General features: G+C 36.6%; 2 protein-coding genes across 5 annotated transcripts; both read right to left on the bottom strand.

Annotated features, from left to right (window-relative positions):
- Positions 1-678: 678 nt before the first annotated feature.
- On the bottom strand, positions 679-10,610 carry LOC108668356 (homeobox protein 9). 4 transcript variants are annotated; one of them, XM_047883585.1, is made up of 7 exons: positions 10,130-10,610; positions 9,106-9,184; positions 7,207-7,294; positions 4,892-6,445; positions 4,191-4,347; positions 1,954-2,362; positions 679-1,514 (listed from the first exon to the last, which is right to left on the bottom strand). In XM_047883585.1, exons 4-6 carry the CDS (start codon positions 6,220-6,222, stop codon positions 2,294-2,296), a joined length of 1,557 nt encoding a protein of 518 aa, XP_047739541.1. In that variant the 5' UTR covers positions 6,223-6,445; positions 7,207-7,294; positions 9,106-9,184; positions 10,130-10,610; the 3' UTR covers positions 679-1,514; positions 1,954-2,293. The 4 variants fall into 4 exon arrangements, with proteins under 4 accessions (XP_047739541.1, XP_047739540.1, XP_047739542.1 ...); XM_047883584.1 differs by having other exon boundaries at positions 7,207-9,184; XM_047883586.1 differs by having other exon boundaries at positions 4,191-4,343; positions 7,207-9,184.
- Positions 10,611-11,587: 977 nt separating this feature from the next.
- LOC108668338 (ras-related protein Rab-28-like) lies at positions 11,588-18,196 on the bottom strand. Its single transcript, XM_047883589.1, has 6 exons — positions 17,870-18,196; positions 16,916-17,047; positions 14,952-15,068; positions 14,032-14,075; positions 13,764-13,881; positions 11,588-12,133 (listed from the first exon to the last, which is right to left on the bottom strand). Exons 2-6 carry the CDS (start codon positions 17,039-17,041, stop codon positions 11,912-11,914), a joined length of 627 nt encoding a protein of 208 aa, XP_047739545.1. The 5' UTR covers positions 17,042-17,047; positions 17,870-18,196; the 3' UTR covers positions 11,588-11,911.
- Between the last annotated feature and the right edge of the window lie 385 nt (positions 18,197-18,581).

Raw genomic sequence — 18,581 nt, 5'->3', positions numbered from 1 at the left:
ATATACTTAATAACGGAGGTTATTATGCCAAGATAAAAATGCTGACTACATATCTTAGAAATAAATTGTTAGCGAAACCGGGTAGTTGAGTTATTTATCAGACTTTTATAATCTAAACAATTTGCAAACCCATACAATATATTAACCCTAAAAATATGCCAAAATAACGCTATCTCTACACAAAAATTCGATTTTTGTGCGTTGACTTCGGGAGCTTACAGCATATAAAGATAAAATTTACAGCAACAAGCCATGGGCCGATGCTATCGCAATATACTGTAAACCTATGGGCCGATGCTGTAAACGCAATAGAAAAGTATGTAAACGCAAACAGTAGAATAGTATGTAAACGCAAGAGATTTGTATTATATTGTATCAATTGTCAATTACATTTTAGAAACTATTTTGCAAGCTGCACTCGATCTCATCTATTTATTTATGGTCTCCATATATTTATTTAATCGCCCATCAACCTTGATTATTGGGTTAGTCGAACAATATACTGTATATACGTATATTCGACGAAATTTTACCGTTCGAATTATTAACTAAAAATCATACTAAGTTTAAAATATATAAACTACAATTAATCTTTGAGATCAGGATTTGTAATGGGATGTTTGAACCAAGAATGAAACGATAAATTTAGGACCCTCTACATTTTTTGTAGCTGCATTATGATGGAATGATCACAGCACTGCAGATAAATGGCTTTCCTTCTCCTGGTCCGTGAAGCACATGTTTTTCTAACGCAACTGGCTGATGTATAGGAAGGATGAAGCGTCCTTTAAGTGGTTGTGTAGATTGAAAAATTGTCTGACTAGAAATAAAATTTCCATGTTCACTGATTGATTGCTTACCATCGCTGGTGGTTTGAAGATTTTGATTTGGAAATTTAGCACAAGTTTTTGAATTATCTCGAGGAGAGCTACTCCTGATCATTGAACCTAATTCTGGAGCTGGTGCGTAAGAATCGTAATTATTTGCACCAGAAGAGAAAAGCTGGAATGTCGAATTATCGAGGGATATGATACGTGCTGGGTTTGGAGATGTCATGTTTTCTACCAAAATTTTAGATGCACTGATGCTGCCGGGGCTTGATTTGAGCCGATGTCCCCTGGAATATGTGCGCAGTTGTGGAGAACTTTCACCATGTGACAGTGTAATTTGGCCAGGAGAATTTAGCGAGTGTCTTTCTTTCAATAAATTTTCTGTTTGCTTTGGCAGTAACATCGGACAAACGGCAACGCTTGAGTTAGAAATGCTACAAGTAGGCCATGGGTCCACTCTTGCTACTGGTAGAGGATGGGAACTTTCAAGCCTCGTACGGGACTCTGAAAGGGACGATGGGATTTTTTTGAGCAGAGGAGCAGGTCTGGAATAGCAATTTTCTTTGCGTGAAAATGTAGCGGATGAAGATGAAGGTTGTAAGTCTTCACCAGAGTCGTTCAGGTAGCGGTGAAGGAGGCCCTTCTTGAAATTGGTGATTGGCCACGACTCCCGGTCACAATAACCTGTTTTAAAATTTGATTATGAGGGTATATATTTACATATACATATATATTTATATTTTATCTGTCATTTAAATACATTCACAGCCACATAATTCAAACCGCCTTCTCAACAAAACTACGATTGGAGGAAATGATTCACAAGCCCTGGTAAATGTCAGAAAGTTTCTTTTAATTTTGGGGTTTAGTCAATTTATATAGATAAACACGAAGAACAAAAAGATTTTTTGATTGTGAGTGTTTTTTAACTCATTAACAAAAATGAGTTTAAACTTGCTGGCAAAAAGTAGCGTAACAATTACACACAACTAATAATTATTGAGATAAATAGTGCAAATACTAAACGATACCAATTACCGAAACTTTCAACAAGCCAACAATATTTAAATCCTCCCGCTACACACATTTTGGCAACATTAACCGATAAAAATTTACTACGTACTTGACGCAGTTGATCTTTGCGATCTCTCGTTTTCAACCCATGTTTTGGCCTCGATGCTTGCGTCCTGCGGCTTCCAAGAGTTGATGAAATCTTGAGCCTCTATTGGGAGGGGCTCGGACTTGCCGGTGATGAGGGAGTTGTAGCGCTGGACGCGCTCTTCCCAACACATCGCCAGATCCCGGGTAGTGTCCCGCACCCTGCGCCGCATGTTACCGAACCATTCACTGACCTGCGGGCAGCCATCAATTATATTAACACATCGCCAGGTCCCGGGTAGTGTCCCGCACCCTACGCCGCATGTTACCGAACCATTCACTGACCTGCGCACGGCCATCAATTATTAACATATCGCCAGATCCCGGGTAGTGTCCCGCACCCTGCGCCGCATGTTACCGAACCATTCACTGACCTGCGGGCAGCCATCAATTATTAACGTCATTCCCGGGAAATTGAGGGCCAAATATTTAGAACCATACTCGAAAAGCAAGAGAAATAAGAAAGTTTGGAAGTGTATTAGTCGAACTAGATGTAAATGCAAGAATTGAAGGGAAAGGTGAGACTGTGGACAAGCAGGCAAATATGATGAACCATTGTAAAAATACAAACGTGATGCCTTCAAGAAAACAAAGAATATCGAAGTCTGTCGAGAAAGAGTCTAATAAAAAAACATCGAATGAAGAAAATAAGCAACCTGCGAAAAAAAGTGCAGAGATATTCATTATGAATGCCTTTTGAAAAGATTGCTTAAGTAACCGCTCACTTGCATCATGTATCGTTGCTGTAATTCAGGTGCGACAATCAGGTTCAGTTAATCATGTTATCGGTGTGATAGATCAGACCAACTAAAAGCTTTGTGATAGTTTTAAAAATCATCATTCTTATTTCTGATACGTAGGTGGCAATTTTGTGACGTCACACGTCAAACGTTACATGGTTCTTTTTAAGAGATCTCTCTTTCGACCATTAAGAACGCTATGTTTTTTGTTGCTAAAGGCACATTGAAGACGAACGCTCGCTACTACGATTGGAGCGAAGCCAGACAAAGCTTCTGCCAAGAAACGTATACGTAGAGCACACACACCGTACTCCTGTAGCAAGGGTCTAAGCGTCAAGATTTACCGATAAATGTAATGATTTTAACACTATAGACTATTTTGGAGAAAAAGCGAATAATAGCATAATTAACGATAATTTTGATAGTACACGAATGGCTGACGTTTGCGTGAAGGTCATATTTTACTCTTTTCGTAAACAAACATGATATGAGTGCCATTTTTATGCGATTTGTTTTTAATCCCGTATTATTATTTGTGAAAATTAACATGGATATGGATGTAGTTGATATTATAGCCAATAAAACAATAACATGTTACATGTAAAAATCTTGAAAAAATACTCTAAATTTTGGACAGAATGGTGACTCCGAAATGCGTTACCTATAATGATAAATTGTAAGATACTTGCACTTCCGATGCAGAGAGTGAAAAATAATTGACTTAAACTTCCATTCCAAATCAACCCACAAAGGCACTAAGTCGGTTTATACAAATCAATTGAATAATATTAATACTACTGATGTGATTGGATGATTCCTTGGGGCTCATCAAGCATTTGGAAAATTAAATTTTTTAAATTTTTCTAATTGACACCGTGTTCAAGTACGTAGTTGTGCGTCACTGACTGCTACCACATGTCAACAAATCACCGCAATGATTCTACACCTAATAGCTTTTTAAACCGCAATCAGATCGTAAATAACAATGTTTACTGGGTGTGATGGACCAGACTCCAACATGTCTGCCGTAACTCACTCAGTTCGCTATTTGCGAGCTCTTACTCAACGATCTTTTGTCACGACGACGTGGGTCAGCTGACATTTATTTTTACTCATGCGCAAGTGTTGCTTTGAACATTAAAAGCAAAACTCGAGTGTATCATTAAGAATCTTTAAACAAAATAAATTAGTCCATAGTGCATTATTGAAATTGCGTTTAGTTTCGGGAGGAAATGGTCTTGATTTTGAAACAAAAATTATTCGCGCAAATTGTTTCAAATGCAGTACGTATATATGATAATTCTAAATAGTGCATCATTTGGGCTTATTTCATACACAGAAATGTCATTAAACAATTTTAGTATAAGTGATTGTTTGATTGATCGACAAGAAAAATTATATTGTTCCTGTATGAAAAAAGTGCACGAAAATTCTGAAAATCAATTTAGGCTCATGGACTCACCTGGTTTCTTGACATGTTGGTTTGTCTGGCTAGCTTGTCTTTTTGTTCCTTTGAAGGGTAAGGATGAGTAAAGTGAGTTACAAACCAGCGTCCGAGAACGTGACTTCGTTCCTTGAGGTAAGCTCGAGTGCGGTGTTCTTTTCTCTGCAAAAACTGCCTGCCAAAAGAGGGTCGAGTTACACGTTTTTACTGCCCGGCGTCCCCTCCATGATTCGCAGCACGAGGGGAAATAGTTAATAGACGAGCCTAACTTTATGGGCAGTGGTATAGAATTGACATTTCTTGCCATAAACTTGATAATTATCAAATTTATGGAAGTTTAATTAATTATGGATATTTTTACGGCAAGACGAAATAATTTAAAAATCATCTACGTTTACTGTAATGTAAAGATTCATGTTTTAGATGTTGCTGATTCTTTGTGCTACTAATTATTCTCTACTAGTGATGTTAATAGAAGTTAATAGAAAGGTACACAAGATTCTATTCTTCTTTTAAATGAAAAAAAAACGAAAGAAAAATATCAGATCGACAATTTACAATTACTTGTCATAGTTGGGTGTTGAATTTTGACTACAGAAAGCCCCTGTCAACATATAAACAGATGGAAATCCTGAAGAAAAAAAATAAAAGCCCGGAAGAAAAAAATCCTGAAGATGGAAATTTAACCGAAAATATTTTATTTTCTGCGATTCACTTACCTATAGTTTCGCGGACGTAACCTAGAGGGTCTACCCGAGACGTCCTCAATGGACTCTCCATCGTCGTCTTCTGCTTCAGGAAGAACGCCCTCCTCCCTCGACGCCGATCTGATCTCCGTTACTGGGGAGTTCAAGCCCCCGTTATTGATAGGGTTTGTGTTCTCCACCACTGAGCCGGCCCGGTAACTGTCACCAGCGCCAGAAGAATGGGGATCGGACCCACTCGATGGTTTATTTCTGTTTCTTCTCGACCAACACGATGCTCGTTCAGTCAGCCACTTGCGAAAACGCTTTCTTCTGTCTTCTTTCTCACCCCGTTTGCTTTGGTCTACATGATTATCTTTTTCTATTGTTTTCGAGTGGTTTCTTTGCGGTACAGGGTTCATAACAGTTGTTTCGTGGTCCTGGTGATTTTCCAGTCTAACGCTTGTAATTTTACATACTTGGTTACTATTACCTTGTCCCCATTTCTCAAATACTTTCTGAGTCCATCCTTGAGAATTTCTATTCTCTGACGCTAGTATATTCTGTTCATCACGATATGTTGCATCGCTTTTCAATTTTTTGCGTACCGGGTAATAGTCGTCTATCTGTGCATCGTCGGGCTTGGCTCTGCCAACGCATTGACTGAAAATATCTTTAATATGATAGCTTGGTACTTCACGCGTATTTTCTTTAAACTTGACACCTAAGGGTAAACTAGTTTGCAAACCATATACATTTTTGTCTGGGTGGCGGAGATTGTCAAGCTTATCTTCCGGAAATGTTTTTGTACTTACGTCGTCGGCACCTCTACGAAACTCGGAGATTTGGTCTTGAAAAACCGAGCTTGGTGTTTTATGCTTTGCCTCCTGCAGCTTCTCAAGTATCTTGTGATGCAGAGCCATACCAACAGAGGAAATGCATTGCTTCTCATTTTGAGTTTCTTGCCTTCGCTGTACATCAACTGCTTCAGTATTTTGAAGAGTGTTGGTGAGATCAGAGCTATTCTGACAGACTGACACGTTTACAAGCCCATTCTTGTTACTCATCTGATTTTCGATTATGTGTTGAGAAACTGATGAATCATTGCCAATTCTATGTTTATCCTGGTCTTGCTTTTGTGGAAATTCTGTGTAAAAGTCATTCATGTTTACAGTAGAAATGTTCTGGAACACTTGTAATCTGCTTATGCCCATGTGAACAGCTGAATTCGTTGAAAAAGTTGGTTGATAAGTTTCCTGATTAGTGACGTTCAATTTAGAATAATGTGTTGATAATTCTTTCCGAGTTTCTTTCTGGTTCGAAATTGAGTGAGCTTGGTGCATGTTTACCATAATTTTGGGTTCCATTGGTTCAATGATTGGAATGTCAATCTCAGAGATCACCAAGTGCAAGCATATGTTTTGAAACTGTTTCCCGAATAGAAATTTAATTAATTTGATTACCCATTGATTTAGTCATTCGGAGGGAGATTTTCGTCAATGCTCAGATTAAACACTTTCGTCTTCAATGGCCCCTTGAATTCGGTTTGAAAGTTGTCCCTCTTGACATTTTCAGCAAGCGCAGTTTTATCTGGAAAAGTATCACGTACAAATTAATCGAACAATATACGAAAAAAATCCCGCTAAACTCTTCATCATATTCAATAATTACCAACTTAGCAAAATAGTAGACAATAGTGAAAATCCGATTGGCATAAAATTAAATTAAGAAATTATCCTTAAACTTAATTTACGTATGCACGTGTTAATTCTGTAAAGAATTTTCTTCAAAATGCTACCAATGCTTGAATATCTGTCAAAAATATGTGAAATTCATAAGCATCACTATTGCTACACCCTAAACAATTAATGTACCGGAAAAGCAGTAGTTCTGCGTTCTCAAGTCTGAGGAAAAAAATGAAAATAAATCGATTACAAATTTTCCTTTACCAAGGCCATGACTTGCTAACTCGCGAACACTCAAAAGAATACATCTATGCTTTTAAAATAGGATATGATCAAATCATCTAATCAATTAACTTGTCATTTGAAGAACATCTTAACGAGTATATAAAGAGATATATCATCCCATTAAATGGTCTGTCATTTTAAGAACAGCTATACGAGTAAATCTAGTGATATATTAACCGATCGAATAGCTTGCAATTTCAAGAATAACTAATTGAGTAAATAATGAGATGGTTCTTTCAATCGAATCGATGTCAAATCAGAAGCTTCTTAACAAGTATAATTGGATATTAATGAAGTGTTATTCTACTGAACGGTAAGTTGAGTCTACTGAAACAAACTATTATTATAAAAATGTATTAAAAGTATAAAAGTATTACGAACCTCGGACGATTAATGGTTTGTCAAGTGCTGACAACGCAACAGTCGCTACCGCGGAGTTTTCTGCCCGACTGGTGAGACGCTGCTATGCCTGGACGATGATGTCATGCCCGCGTGACTCATGCCCTAGGCAATACTTCCTATACCCTATGCTAATGTGTTTATAATAATTAAACAAGGAGTGAAAGTATCAATATTTCTTTTGCTAGCTTCTAAAATAAGATCTAGACATGTATGTAGACACCAGTTTTTTTTCGTTTACTGTATAATTTTACGAGTAAAAGAGGTATAATTTCCGTGGATATAATTACGAGCTAAAAGACGATTGAACAAGTCAGAAAAGATGAAGAACTTTGGCAGTTAGTAATAGACGATAACCCACTCATGCTGTTAATATTCCTTTATATTTCATATAATATGCCGCATTATAGAGAAATTGCAATATTTGAGTCAACCAAAGTAGCAGATCTGTCAAATTTGAATTTTGATCCACTGATGGATTTCAAATGCAGCTTTAACTTATCATTCGACGTAATTTTGAGAAATAAAATAAGTCAATGACACATCTTGCCACGTCAAATGCCTTTCACTAAACTCGTCGTCCAGAAATTAAAAAGATATGATACCGGACACAAATGCATTGATTTGCATTGAAGCTGCTTACAAAAATTTCATAACCGTAACATTTTAGAGAAATTCTTAGCAATTTTTTAATAAAATAGTTTGTAGAAAAGCGTGGCGGCTGAATTAAGTAAGGTGGCGAGTCAATTGTGTCAGTGCCGGTAGAAAGCAACTGCGCCAGTTCACGTAAAAGCGTTTACTTTGAAGCGCGGCTCATATCACATTGCGTTCACATTATAACTATCAAACATTCGATTCCTTTTTCGAATGACCGACTCCTTGTTTGTCAACTGACGCTAATTAGATTAAAATAAAAATGTTATACTCTATAATACTACCCTGAATTGCTAAATTTGCCTGTTGATTACAATAGTTAAAAAAGCTTCCACCAACGTCTCCTTGAATAAAAAAATTCACCGTTCGTAAGCTGGCCAGTAGCCACTTTTATCACCATTCATGGTATCAAAGCATATAGCGTGTAGAATTAGCAATGCAAACTTTATACGAATGTTTCGTGTATTTAACTCCCCAAGAATAATCCCTACTTGTAAAAAATAAGTCGAATCGGAAATGCAGTCCCGAAATTAAATGCCATTTCTTTTACCTTGCTGGGAATCTACCAACACACAAAATTTTCGTTTCATTTGATATTAGCGAATTTGTTTTCCAGTATAAAATAATAAATATGATTCTTTTCTAAATAAAAGATAGTCAATTAAAATTTCGCTCTTCTCACTTACCAATATCCAATATATTATTTAATATATCATAGGTATATGTATGAGTTCCAGTTCAGGGTATAGTGGGACTAAGTGAGATCATCACAATATGCACGTCTGACACATATGCATTACTGCTTCAAAGCCTTCAATTAATTTTCTGTGAATCATTGGCGCTGAATAAATAATAGTCAAAAAGTTAAAAAAAAGTACAGTCTACAGCTAAAATTTCAATATAAATTCACCAGGTGTTATTAAAAAAGCAGAAAGTTATAAGTCCAATATATAATTTAATATATTTGAAGCCCGCTGCTTGACTAACAAACACAATTACGTCGTTAAACGTTTCTCCGTAATGCTGCATTACGTCTATATAATGCTTCACCATCGCCTAACACACTCACACCTTTATATTAGAGGTTATAATTTTCATTAGTATTCACTGACTCACAATAAATGCTCGTTATATTAACACTTAACACAATAGAATTATTAATAGAATCACAATAGAATTAGTAATAGAATCAAGTGTAAACACAATATTAGCCTAGCTAGCCTCCACCTCCTCACTCGCGCGCCGATCACCAATCAAGTGGCGCTCAGCAGGCAACGGGCGAGAGCAGCAAGCGTCGTCCGTCGACCTGATCCAACGAGATGAAACGTGATCTGTTGTGTTGGATTTTCAGCACTCGCTCTAATTTGGCTTGCTTATTGACTTAAATTTACCAAGCTTATGTCATTTTTGCTGTTTAATTTATGTGTGAATGCATTTCGGGCGCTTGTGCGCCCCGAGACGAGGTTTTCGATTCATTGCTAATCGGTGTTGAGAAAGGTGTATTTTCTGTACAAGTTTGTTCAGTGTTGTTTCTGCTACAAACATATACGGTGAACCTTACTCTGAGTTCTCGTTCAAGGTAAAGTGAACTTAAGTGAGATCATCACTATATGCATGTCTGACACATCAATTTCATGGCTTCATTTATTCATCTTGTGAGTTACTGGTACTGAAAAAAACGATGTTTAAAAATTAGAAAAGAATCGGTCTAAAGCTAAAATTCTAATTGATTTTAACCAGATGTTATTAAAAATAAAAAGCTTTGAAAGTGATGAAAGTTTCCGATTGGCCGGGATCGTTTTGAAATCAAAATAATAAATTTTTATTTAATTTGGGGTTTATTATATTAGACAATAGAACCAACAATTTTACGATAAATCTGTTATAAATCTGTTTCTGATAAATATCAGAAACAACATATTTGATCTCTTACCCAATAAGCGTGCAGCGATGAAGATTTTTCTTGTTTATTATAATGTGCTAAAAATTTGTTTAGCACGTCTTGATGGCCATTTCCGTTGCCCCAACTCCTTAAGTTGGATGAAGTGTTAATAACAAACAATAAGTGCAAACAATGTCTTATAAGCTATATTATAATGGTCACAATATGGCAATAAAATATGGCAGTGAGCACGTGTCATTTAAAAGCTACAAACTTATTACATTGTGTATATTTTTTATGTCACATTCACTCTGGGACAAAATTCTTAGAAAAACAGGAGGTGTCGAGCTGTCAGCAATAATGACTCACCTCGCTAATGTATGTCGAGACCTGCTGGCTTTAACAGTGGTTTGAGTCGATAAATTATCAGTTGAAGTAGTTTAAAAAAACCTTTTTAATTATGTTCATGTGACTCTTGAATGGTTGCTCTTTACTGACAACGAAGTATAAAAACTTGTTTCCAAAATCCACAGTTATTTCTTACTTCTTATAATAGTGTCAAAGATAAAACCTTGCAAAATGTTAATAAATTACGATTACGCATGTTGTATTGAAACGACGCTCTTCATGTGATAGTATGAAACACGGTTACTAACGTAACGCTACCGTCAATATGAATCAAGCGTAAGCAAGACCTCGTGGATTCACAATCGCGATCGAGAAAAACTGTTGTACGAGCTCCACGAAGGCGACGTAAAAGTGCTTGCTTGAGAGTTTACGTTGGTCGACGTCTAAAAGCGTCAGTGTTCGATGGACACGAGTATGTCATTGGTTGGCATGCGCCCATGTATTGGGCTACCCTCACTCTACGTGTTCCCTCGCTCTGAGGGGACCTCTTTCTCCAGGTTAGTTTGCTTCAGGTATTGGCTATCTAATTTTAACACGATGCTCGCTCCGCCTATCAACAAGATTTTCTCCATCTTGTAAGACGTGATGCGTTTCATTTATTTATTATTTTTATATAAAATTTGTATTAATGGGAACAAATTTGCCCTTAAACTCGAGTGTTGCAAACGCTATACCACTGTATTGTGCACTTTCAATGTATAGCAAAATATTTCACGATTTGCTCTAATCTGATTTACTCCCATCAATTATTTAAAATCGCATGTATTGAACTAAAGTTGCATATTATGTACATCAATTTAAATTATGATTTTACTCGCTTAAAAATTGACTATTAAGTAACAATTGTTCAATGTTTTCCACTCACATACGTGTTTTTATCTTCGATAATTATTGAAAACACGATAATTTTCGTGATAATTTCAAATATTTACATGTAAATATCAATTTTTTTCTCTTTGCTGGCTCGTGATTTGATTGTTGATGTCGAGAGACATTATTGCGTTAAAACAAATCTCAAATTAAATTATTAATTTTACAAAAAATTTTAATTTATACATAAACTAATCTGTTCTCCAAAAGTTCCAACAGAGAACTTATGGATCTATTTATATCGTTAAAAGCTAAACTGAGATGTGAATGATTATCAAAGAAAACGAAAAAGAATTTACATTCCGGCTAATAATTTCGAGATTCATCGTTTTATTAGTTCAAATTTTATCCGAGCACTTACTTTTACCATTAAAAGCAAAAAATTATTTAGCTAGTGAAATGCCGAAGCAAATTTATTCGATTCGATTTCATGCATCGCATTTCAAAAAGCTTTTCTGGATGCAGGTTCCTCTTTTGCTAGTGCTTTCATTTTATTTTTTGGACAATAAAAAGAACTTCATCTTTTATTTATATAATTGGATTCTTTTCATTATTGTCACCTTCACTATTTTAGTATTCTAGTTACTATGCTATTACTACTACTTCCAGTATAGTCATTCAACATATGAATTATTCTATTAATCAAATTCAAATTTCGATCAAGGAAACTTAGGCCGCTGAAATGCGATATGATGTTTTTAAACGATATAAACCGGATCAACATTTTCTCAACGTAAACTATTAAGATTTTCGAATAAATCACCAGGAAATCTTCACATACCATGCGATACGATGTTTTTAAACGATGTAAAACGGATCAACATTTTCTTAACGTAAACTATTAAGATTTTTTAACAAATCATCTGGAAATCTTCACATAACACAGCACACAGTGGACGATGATGCAGTTGAAGGCAGAGCGCTGCTGTGTGAAGGCTCAGCGTAGGTGATAATGTCGGCCTTCACCACAGGCTGCTGCTGCTCCTGCTCGGCCTTCGTTAACCGCACGCCCAGCAACTCTGCTGCAACCTGCGTAACGATGCGTGAAAGCATGTTGTGGTCGGCTGCGAACCTGTGATGTCTCTCGCTCTTGACCTGTCATAAGTTAAACTTTATCTTTATAAATAATTGAAAGTTATTCACTTGACTGCGATCGAGTGATGCATCATAGGGACATTTTTGTGTTCCTTTCCGGTTAAAATATTATTTGATGAAAAGGATTTTTTTTAGTGAAAGGAGAATCATTTGTTATACAGGATAAATAAATCTCATGCTGCAACTGATGAATTATATCTTTATTAGTAGTTCAATTTGCTGCCATGAGTTGGTTGGTTGGAAATTTCCGAAGTTGATCGTCGAGAACTATTTATTTATAATTGTTCTTACTACGATACTAACAATTAATAAGAATTGTGCGAAGTAATTAAGAATATACCGTCAATACAAAGATATTTATGCGACAAATAGTGTTTTAAGAACAGGTATAAATTTTGGAAATGAAATGAAGTATATTTTTACTCATAAAATAATTTTAATATTTCAAGGTGTTTTGAAGAATAGCACATACAAATATTTGCAATAGATAAAATGGATAGATGACTCAATTTCACTAATTGGTGTCATATCACTCATTTCTCTTATAAAAAAGTGTTAGTGACAATTTCAGTTCATGCAAACCCTGAATATTCTTGAGTACTCTGCACATAAACTGTAAAGGAATTCTGCTGAGCCTGCTACTGCAAAAAACGTTACGATTTCACACGCCCTGAAAAAAATATTTTCTTTATATTATGTACATGAGATAATCTAAAGTAACAGAAATTTCTTACATTATCTGATTCTGAGAAATACGTATATATTTACTCGTCATGATGCACAAACAAAAACAATGCATTCACTCAATTGATTGTGCATACGAGATCATGCCTTATTTAAGTACTAGATAATGCCCATTATCTAAGCTCACTCCAAATAGCTACCTTGTAGCTCCAATACTCCTACCAACAACTCCAAGCTACCAAGTAGCTACCAACACTGCTTGCAAAATTTCCATTGACGCTCGGATTCAAAGTAGCTCAGCTGTTCATATAGATTCTCCAAAGAAGCGAGTTTCGCACAAAGGCAGCAAACGCTTCAAATGTGTCAGGTATGAGACAAGCCTAACAATTACTAAAGGCTCCCATGTTCACTTGAAGGTGTAATAAATTTCTTGTAAATAATCTTACAATACTCCTACAATTTGCCTCACGTTCTAGCAAAAAATCTACTAGCAAATATAAACCTGTGTTTGCGAGTACAGTGATTTTGTTTACACAACTTTCCAGAAAATTAAAATGAAACCGAGAAAATTTATTACTCCGAAATTGAGTATTGTCCGTTTTTTAGTGCATTTTCTCATTTTAGGAAAAAAGGCGCTATTGTGCTCGTCATGTCAGTCCGTCTGTCTGTCTGTCTGTCCGTCCGTCCGTGACTTCACGTTTTCGTTAATGAGAAAATGCGCTCTCTGTCAATCATTGCAGTGAGTATTGAGTTCATTTTTTTTAGGATCGCGTTAATTGGCTAAGGTAAAACTTGTTTATATACACGTAGCGTCTTAAGTACACGTAACTGCGTTTTTCTCGGGTGTGATTGGTAGATTAGGCTTGGATCTCTTAACTATTTATGATAGCACTGCCATACGACGTGGTTAAAGAAGTGAGAACTATATTTTAAAATATTTCCTCACCTGTCTGATGTGTTCAAGGTCTGCCTTGTTGGCGACGAGGGCCATGAGAGGTGGACGGTCATGATGACGTGCAGCCTTCCTGACGACCACGACCCAGTCCTGCAGTACGTCCAGTAAACTAATCTATTGTGTTGATTGGGGGATTTATTGTAAGACCTAAAAACACAGAGTAGTTGCTGCATGGGCGCCGTACAGGTACTGAATTAAGCACAAACAACCTACAATGAAACTAATCTATTGTATTGATTGTGGGATTTATTGTAGGAACTAAAAATCATAGAGTAAAGTTGCCGCATGGGTGCCGTACAGGTACTGAAGCACAAACAACCTAAAATGAAACTAATCTATTGTATTGATTGGGGGGTTTATTGTAAGAACTAAAAACCATAAAGTTGCTACATGGGCGCCGTACAGGTACTGAAGCACAAACAACCTAAAATGAAACTAATCTATTGTATTGATTGGGGGATTTATTGTAAGAACTAAAAATCATCGAGTAAAGTTACCGCATGAGTGCCGTACGAGTAATGAACCACAAACAACGGTACACCAGGCAAATGAGGTTAAAACAACGTTGAATTAGCGTTGATTTTATATCAAAATAGAGTTCAATTCAACGTTGATTCGACGTTAGAAGTCTGGTGGGTCGAAAGTTTCGAGCAAAAATCGAGTTCAGTAGATTCCGGTTAACATACCCCTTTCATGGGCAAATCTTATGCAATCGATTTTGTCTGGTTCAAACTAACATATCAATTGAAACGAACTGATTAAGCAACGTATATGAAACAAGGCATCTTAAATTTTTAATATGATCATAATGAAAGAAGAAAATATGTTTCATTTGATTATTTTTCTTTAGATCCATTTTGTATGTCGTCTTGAAAGCTGCTACAAACTCTTATTATAATAGAGCTTTGAATTATTAATGGAAGTACACTTTCAGTTGATTTTTTTACTTAAACCACAGGTTTATAGATGTAGCCCAGACGGTTCAAGTTTAACAGGTTGTCTAAAGTTTGAAGGCAAATAATTTCATGCATAGTAAAAATAAAATTGGTGCAAATTCTTTTTATAACGTTCAGAAATCTGGTTTGAAGCAGGTTAGTGCTACTGATTAATAAAATCTGAAACTCAACATTAAAAAATATGCAAAACTGAACATATTAAAATTATTTCACGGAACTTCACCTTGTCCGTCATCTTGCCGTTGAGGGCCACGCCCGCCACGTCTGATATTTGCATGTTGACATTCTTCTCCGCTCCCAGGACGAGACGCTTCAGGTAGAATTCAACACCAACTGAAGCCTGTTGAAATGAATAGTGATGATTAATGAGGTGATGATTCAACAGGTGATATTCCACCAGGTGATGGTTCAACAGGTGGGGGTTCAATAGGTGATGGTTCAACGAGTAATGGTTCAACAGGTGATGATTCAAGAGGTGATGGTTCAACAGGTGATGGTTCAACGAGTAATGGTTCAACAGATGATGGTTCAATAGGTGATGGTTCAACGAGTAATGGTTCAACAGGTGACTGTTCAACAGGTGATGGTTCAACAGGTGATGGTTCAACAGGTGATGGTTCAACAGGTGCTGGTTCAACGAGTAATGGTTCAACAGATGATGGTTCAACAGATGATGGTTCAACAGACGATGGTTCAACAGATGATGGTTCAATAGGTGATGGTTCAACGAGTAATGGTTCAACAGATGACGGTTCAACATGTGATGGTTCAACTGGTGATGGTTCAACAGGTGCTGGTTCAACAGGTGATGGTTCAACAGGTGATGGTTCAACAGGTCACGGTTCAACAGGTGATGGTTCAACAGGTAATGGTTCAACAGGTGATGGTTCAACAGGTGATGGTTCAACAGGTGATGGTTCAACAGGTGATGGTTCAACAGGTGCTGGTTCAACAGGTAGTGGTTCAACAGGTGATGGCTCAACAGGTGCTGGTTCAACAGGTGATGTTTCAACAGGTGCTGGTTCAACAGGTGGTGGTTCAACAGGTGGTGGTTCAACAGGTCATGGTTCAACAGGTGATGATTCAACAGGTGATGGTTCAACAGGTGCTGGTTCAACAGGTGATGGTTCAACAAGTGGTGGTTCAACAGGTGATGGTTCAACAGGCGGTGATTCAACAGGTGATGGTTCAACGGGTGATGGTTCAACAGGTGCTGGTTCAACAGGTGATGTTCAACAGGTGCTGGTTCAACAGGTGATGGTTCAACAAGTGGTGGTTCAACAGGTGATGGTTCAACAGGCGGCGGTTCAAGAGGTGATGGTTCAACGAGTGATGGTTCAACAGTTGATGTTCAACAGGCGATGGTTCAACAAGTGGTGGTTCAACAGGTGATGGTTCAACAGGTGGTGGTTCAACAGGCGGTGGTTCAACAGGTGATGGTTCAACGAGTGATGGTTCAACAGGTGCTGGTTCAACAGGTGATGTTCAACAGGTGATGGTAACGAATGGTGCACTAGACTTCCATTCATCTGGTGCAACTTGGAGGTTGTTCGTTACAATTTTCACGAGGATAGTATTTGCACAATATAGTTCAAAATCATTCGTCGCAATACCTTCACTTAATTGGTATAATACATGCAATTGCTACTGTACATTCACCTTCTACAATATATTAACATATTAACATACTACAATACAAGTGACAATTCATTCAAATAGTATGAAATATTTTGTTTGTATACTGTCACAGAGTAACACAATTACTTGTTACAAAATATTCACTTGGCATAATACATTCATAATGGTACCATACAGACAGCTGCTACAACACATTCACCTAATACCATACAGACAGCTGCTACAACACATTCACCTAATACCATACAGACAGCTACTACAAAACATTCACCTAGTACCACACAGACAGCTTCTACAATACATTCACCTGGTACCAAACAGTCAGCTACTACAATACATTCACCTAGAATAAAAAAAGACCGCTATTACAATACATTCACCTGGTACAATACAGTCAGCTACTACAATATTTTTACCTGTTACCATACAGTCCGCTACTATAACAATACTTTCTCCTAGTACAATATAGTCAGCTACTACAATACATTCACTTAGTACTAAATTAACAGTCAGCTACAACAATACGTTCATGCACTACAATACATTCACCTGGTATGACTTGGAGAATGTGTCGTGGATATACCGCGTTACAATGGCAGTTTTGCCGACATTCGGAGCCCCGACCACAGCGAGCTTCACCTGTCGCTCCACGCCCTCAGCCTCGTCATCAGACATGCTAACCTGGGGGCATGAGTGGCTGAGTTAAATTTTGCCTTAAAATGAGGAAAAAATACTACTGAAAAATTGATTCTATAACTGAAATGCTTTTCGCTACTATAATTACTTCTTTGGTGCTGTACAAACAATGGTGCTATGCATGCAAATTTAAATATGCAATGGATAGCCACCCGTTGTAATTCAATGAAGTAGATATTTTTGGGAAGCCGAGAATCTGGGGAAGCCAGATTCTCAAGACGAGAATATTTGTGAAGCCGAGAGCGTTAGTCGCTCTTCGTATCATAATTCTCATTCAAATTATGGGGCTGAGATAATGCACTTTCCTATATGGACAAACAACAATGTAATTATGAATTGTCCGCGGTAAAACTTAATATTACACATATCATCAGTGTATTAATAACATTCCACAATCATTAAATATGATCATAATATTGAATCGTTAGTTGATAATTCAAATATAATTCTAAAGCTTTTTCGTAGACTGGTCAGATGTTAGAGCAAAAAAAAAAAGTTTCAAAGATAATTCGTACCTATTTCATTACGTCTTCATTGTGATAATACAAATGCTTGGTGAAATGCTAAAGAGTCAGTGTAAAATGGTAGGATAAAAATTTATGATATTAAGGAAGGATAAAAATTGCCCACTATTTAGCATAAGGATATATCCTGTTTAAGAAAACACCCTGTATTAATTTGCTTGACACGCTCTAGAACTATTCTGGGCACAGACAGAATAGAGAATTTCTTTTCAGCAGCCAAAACAACGCTACTGATTGTTGTTAAGCCAGCAAAAAAAATAAAACAGGGAATAATTTCACTTACCTCTTTTGCTGCCTGTTCTTCAATCAAATCGCCCTCATGAATTAGATTCAGAAGAGTATGTTTTATTATATGATATATTTAATTCAAAAGTTTTCAAGGCCACAAGAACCATTCTCGTAAATTCGAAGCATATCTCAACAATTTTCCACAGTATCGGATCTGCTTCGTCCACAAACAAACTTGTCCTCCTTAATTCGTTCTATATATTTATACTGTGTTTTTCTCTATATATGTACGTATTCCCTCTGATTTTTGAAGTCTTTATCAAGATTATAAACGCAAGAATTGTAACCCATACCGTCTAGTCCAGTCAATGAGTTTGTTTTGATTCAGTGTAGCTGCAGCTGGTGAATGCCGTCTCCATGGTTACGGCGAGAGAAACATTTCATTTCCCTAACGATGCATGACAATTCAATGATAAAAAATTCTGGAAAATCGAAAACTTGACTATTTTTGTGTGAAATTCACCTGTAAGTTAAACTTACTGAACACAATATCTCTGCTTCGCTTTAAACTCACTTATTATTGTGAGCTTGTGCGAGAAATATTCTTGTGCTAACTAAAGTATTTGGGAAAATAACTGAAGCATTACGTTAAGTTTTACCTCAGCATAAGAACAAACGCTATGCTTAAAACAATATAATACTCGAAGGAAATTTAATACATTATATGTTATTTAATTCATAATAGAAAAGTGGAATCATTCTTTAAC

This window comes from Hyalella azteca, unplaced genomic scaffold, assembly GCF_000764305.2.
Source record: "Hyalella azteca isolate HAZT.00-mixed unplaced genomic scaffold, Hazt_2.0.2 contig13297, whole genome shotgun sequence".
NCBI lineage: Eukaryota > Metazoa > Arthropoda > Malacostraca > Amphipoda > Hyalellidae > Hyalella > Hyalella azteca.
This window is presented reverse-complemented; position numbering and strand designations above follow the sequence as displayed.

Bases quoted from the DNA above. Each gene is read 5' to 3' on its own strand.
- LOC108668356 (XM_047883584.1), bottom strand. From the start codon at position 6,222: ATGGAACCCAAAATTATGGTAAACATGCACCAAGCTCACTCAATTTCG. The intron at 4,348-4,891 runs GTAAGTGAATCG...CTCTTTTGGCAG, and splicing joins TTACGTCCGCGAAACTATAG to GCAGTTTTTGCAGAGAAAAG. The intron at 2,363-4,190 runs GTGAGTCCATGA...GGCTGCCCGCAG, and splicing joins CCAACATGTCAAGAAACCAG to GTCAGTGAATGGTTCGGTAA.
- LOC108668338 (XM_047883589.1), bottom strand. From the start codon at position 17,041: ATGTCTGATGACGAGGCTGAGGGCGTGGAGCGACAGGTGAAGCTCGCT. The intron at 14,076-14,951 runs GTGAAGTTCCGT...TTTGTGCTTCAG, and splicing joins ACGGCAAGATGACGGACAAG to TACCTGTACGGCACCCATGC. The intron at 12,134-13,763 runs GTGAGGAAATAT...AACTTATGACAG, and splicing joins ACCTTGAACACATCAGACAG to GTCAAGAGCGAGAGACATCA.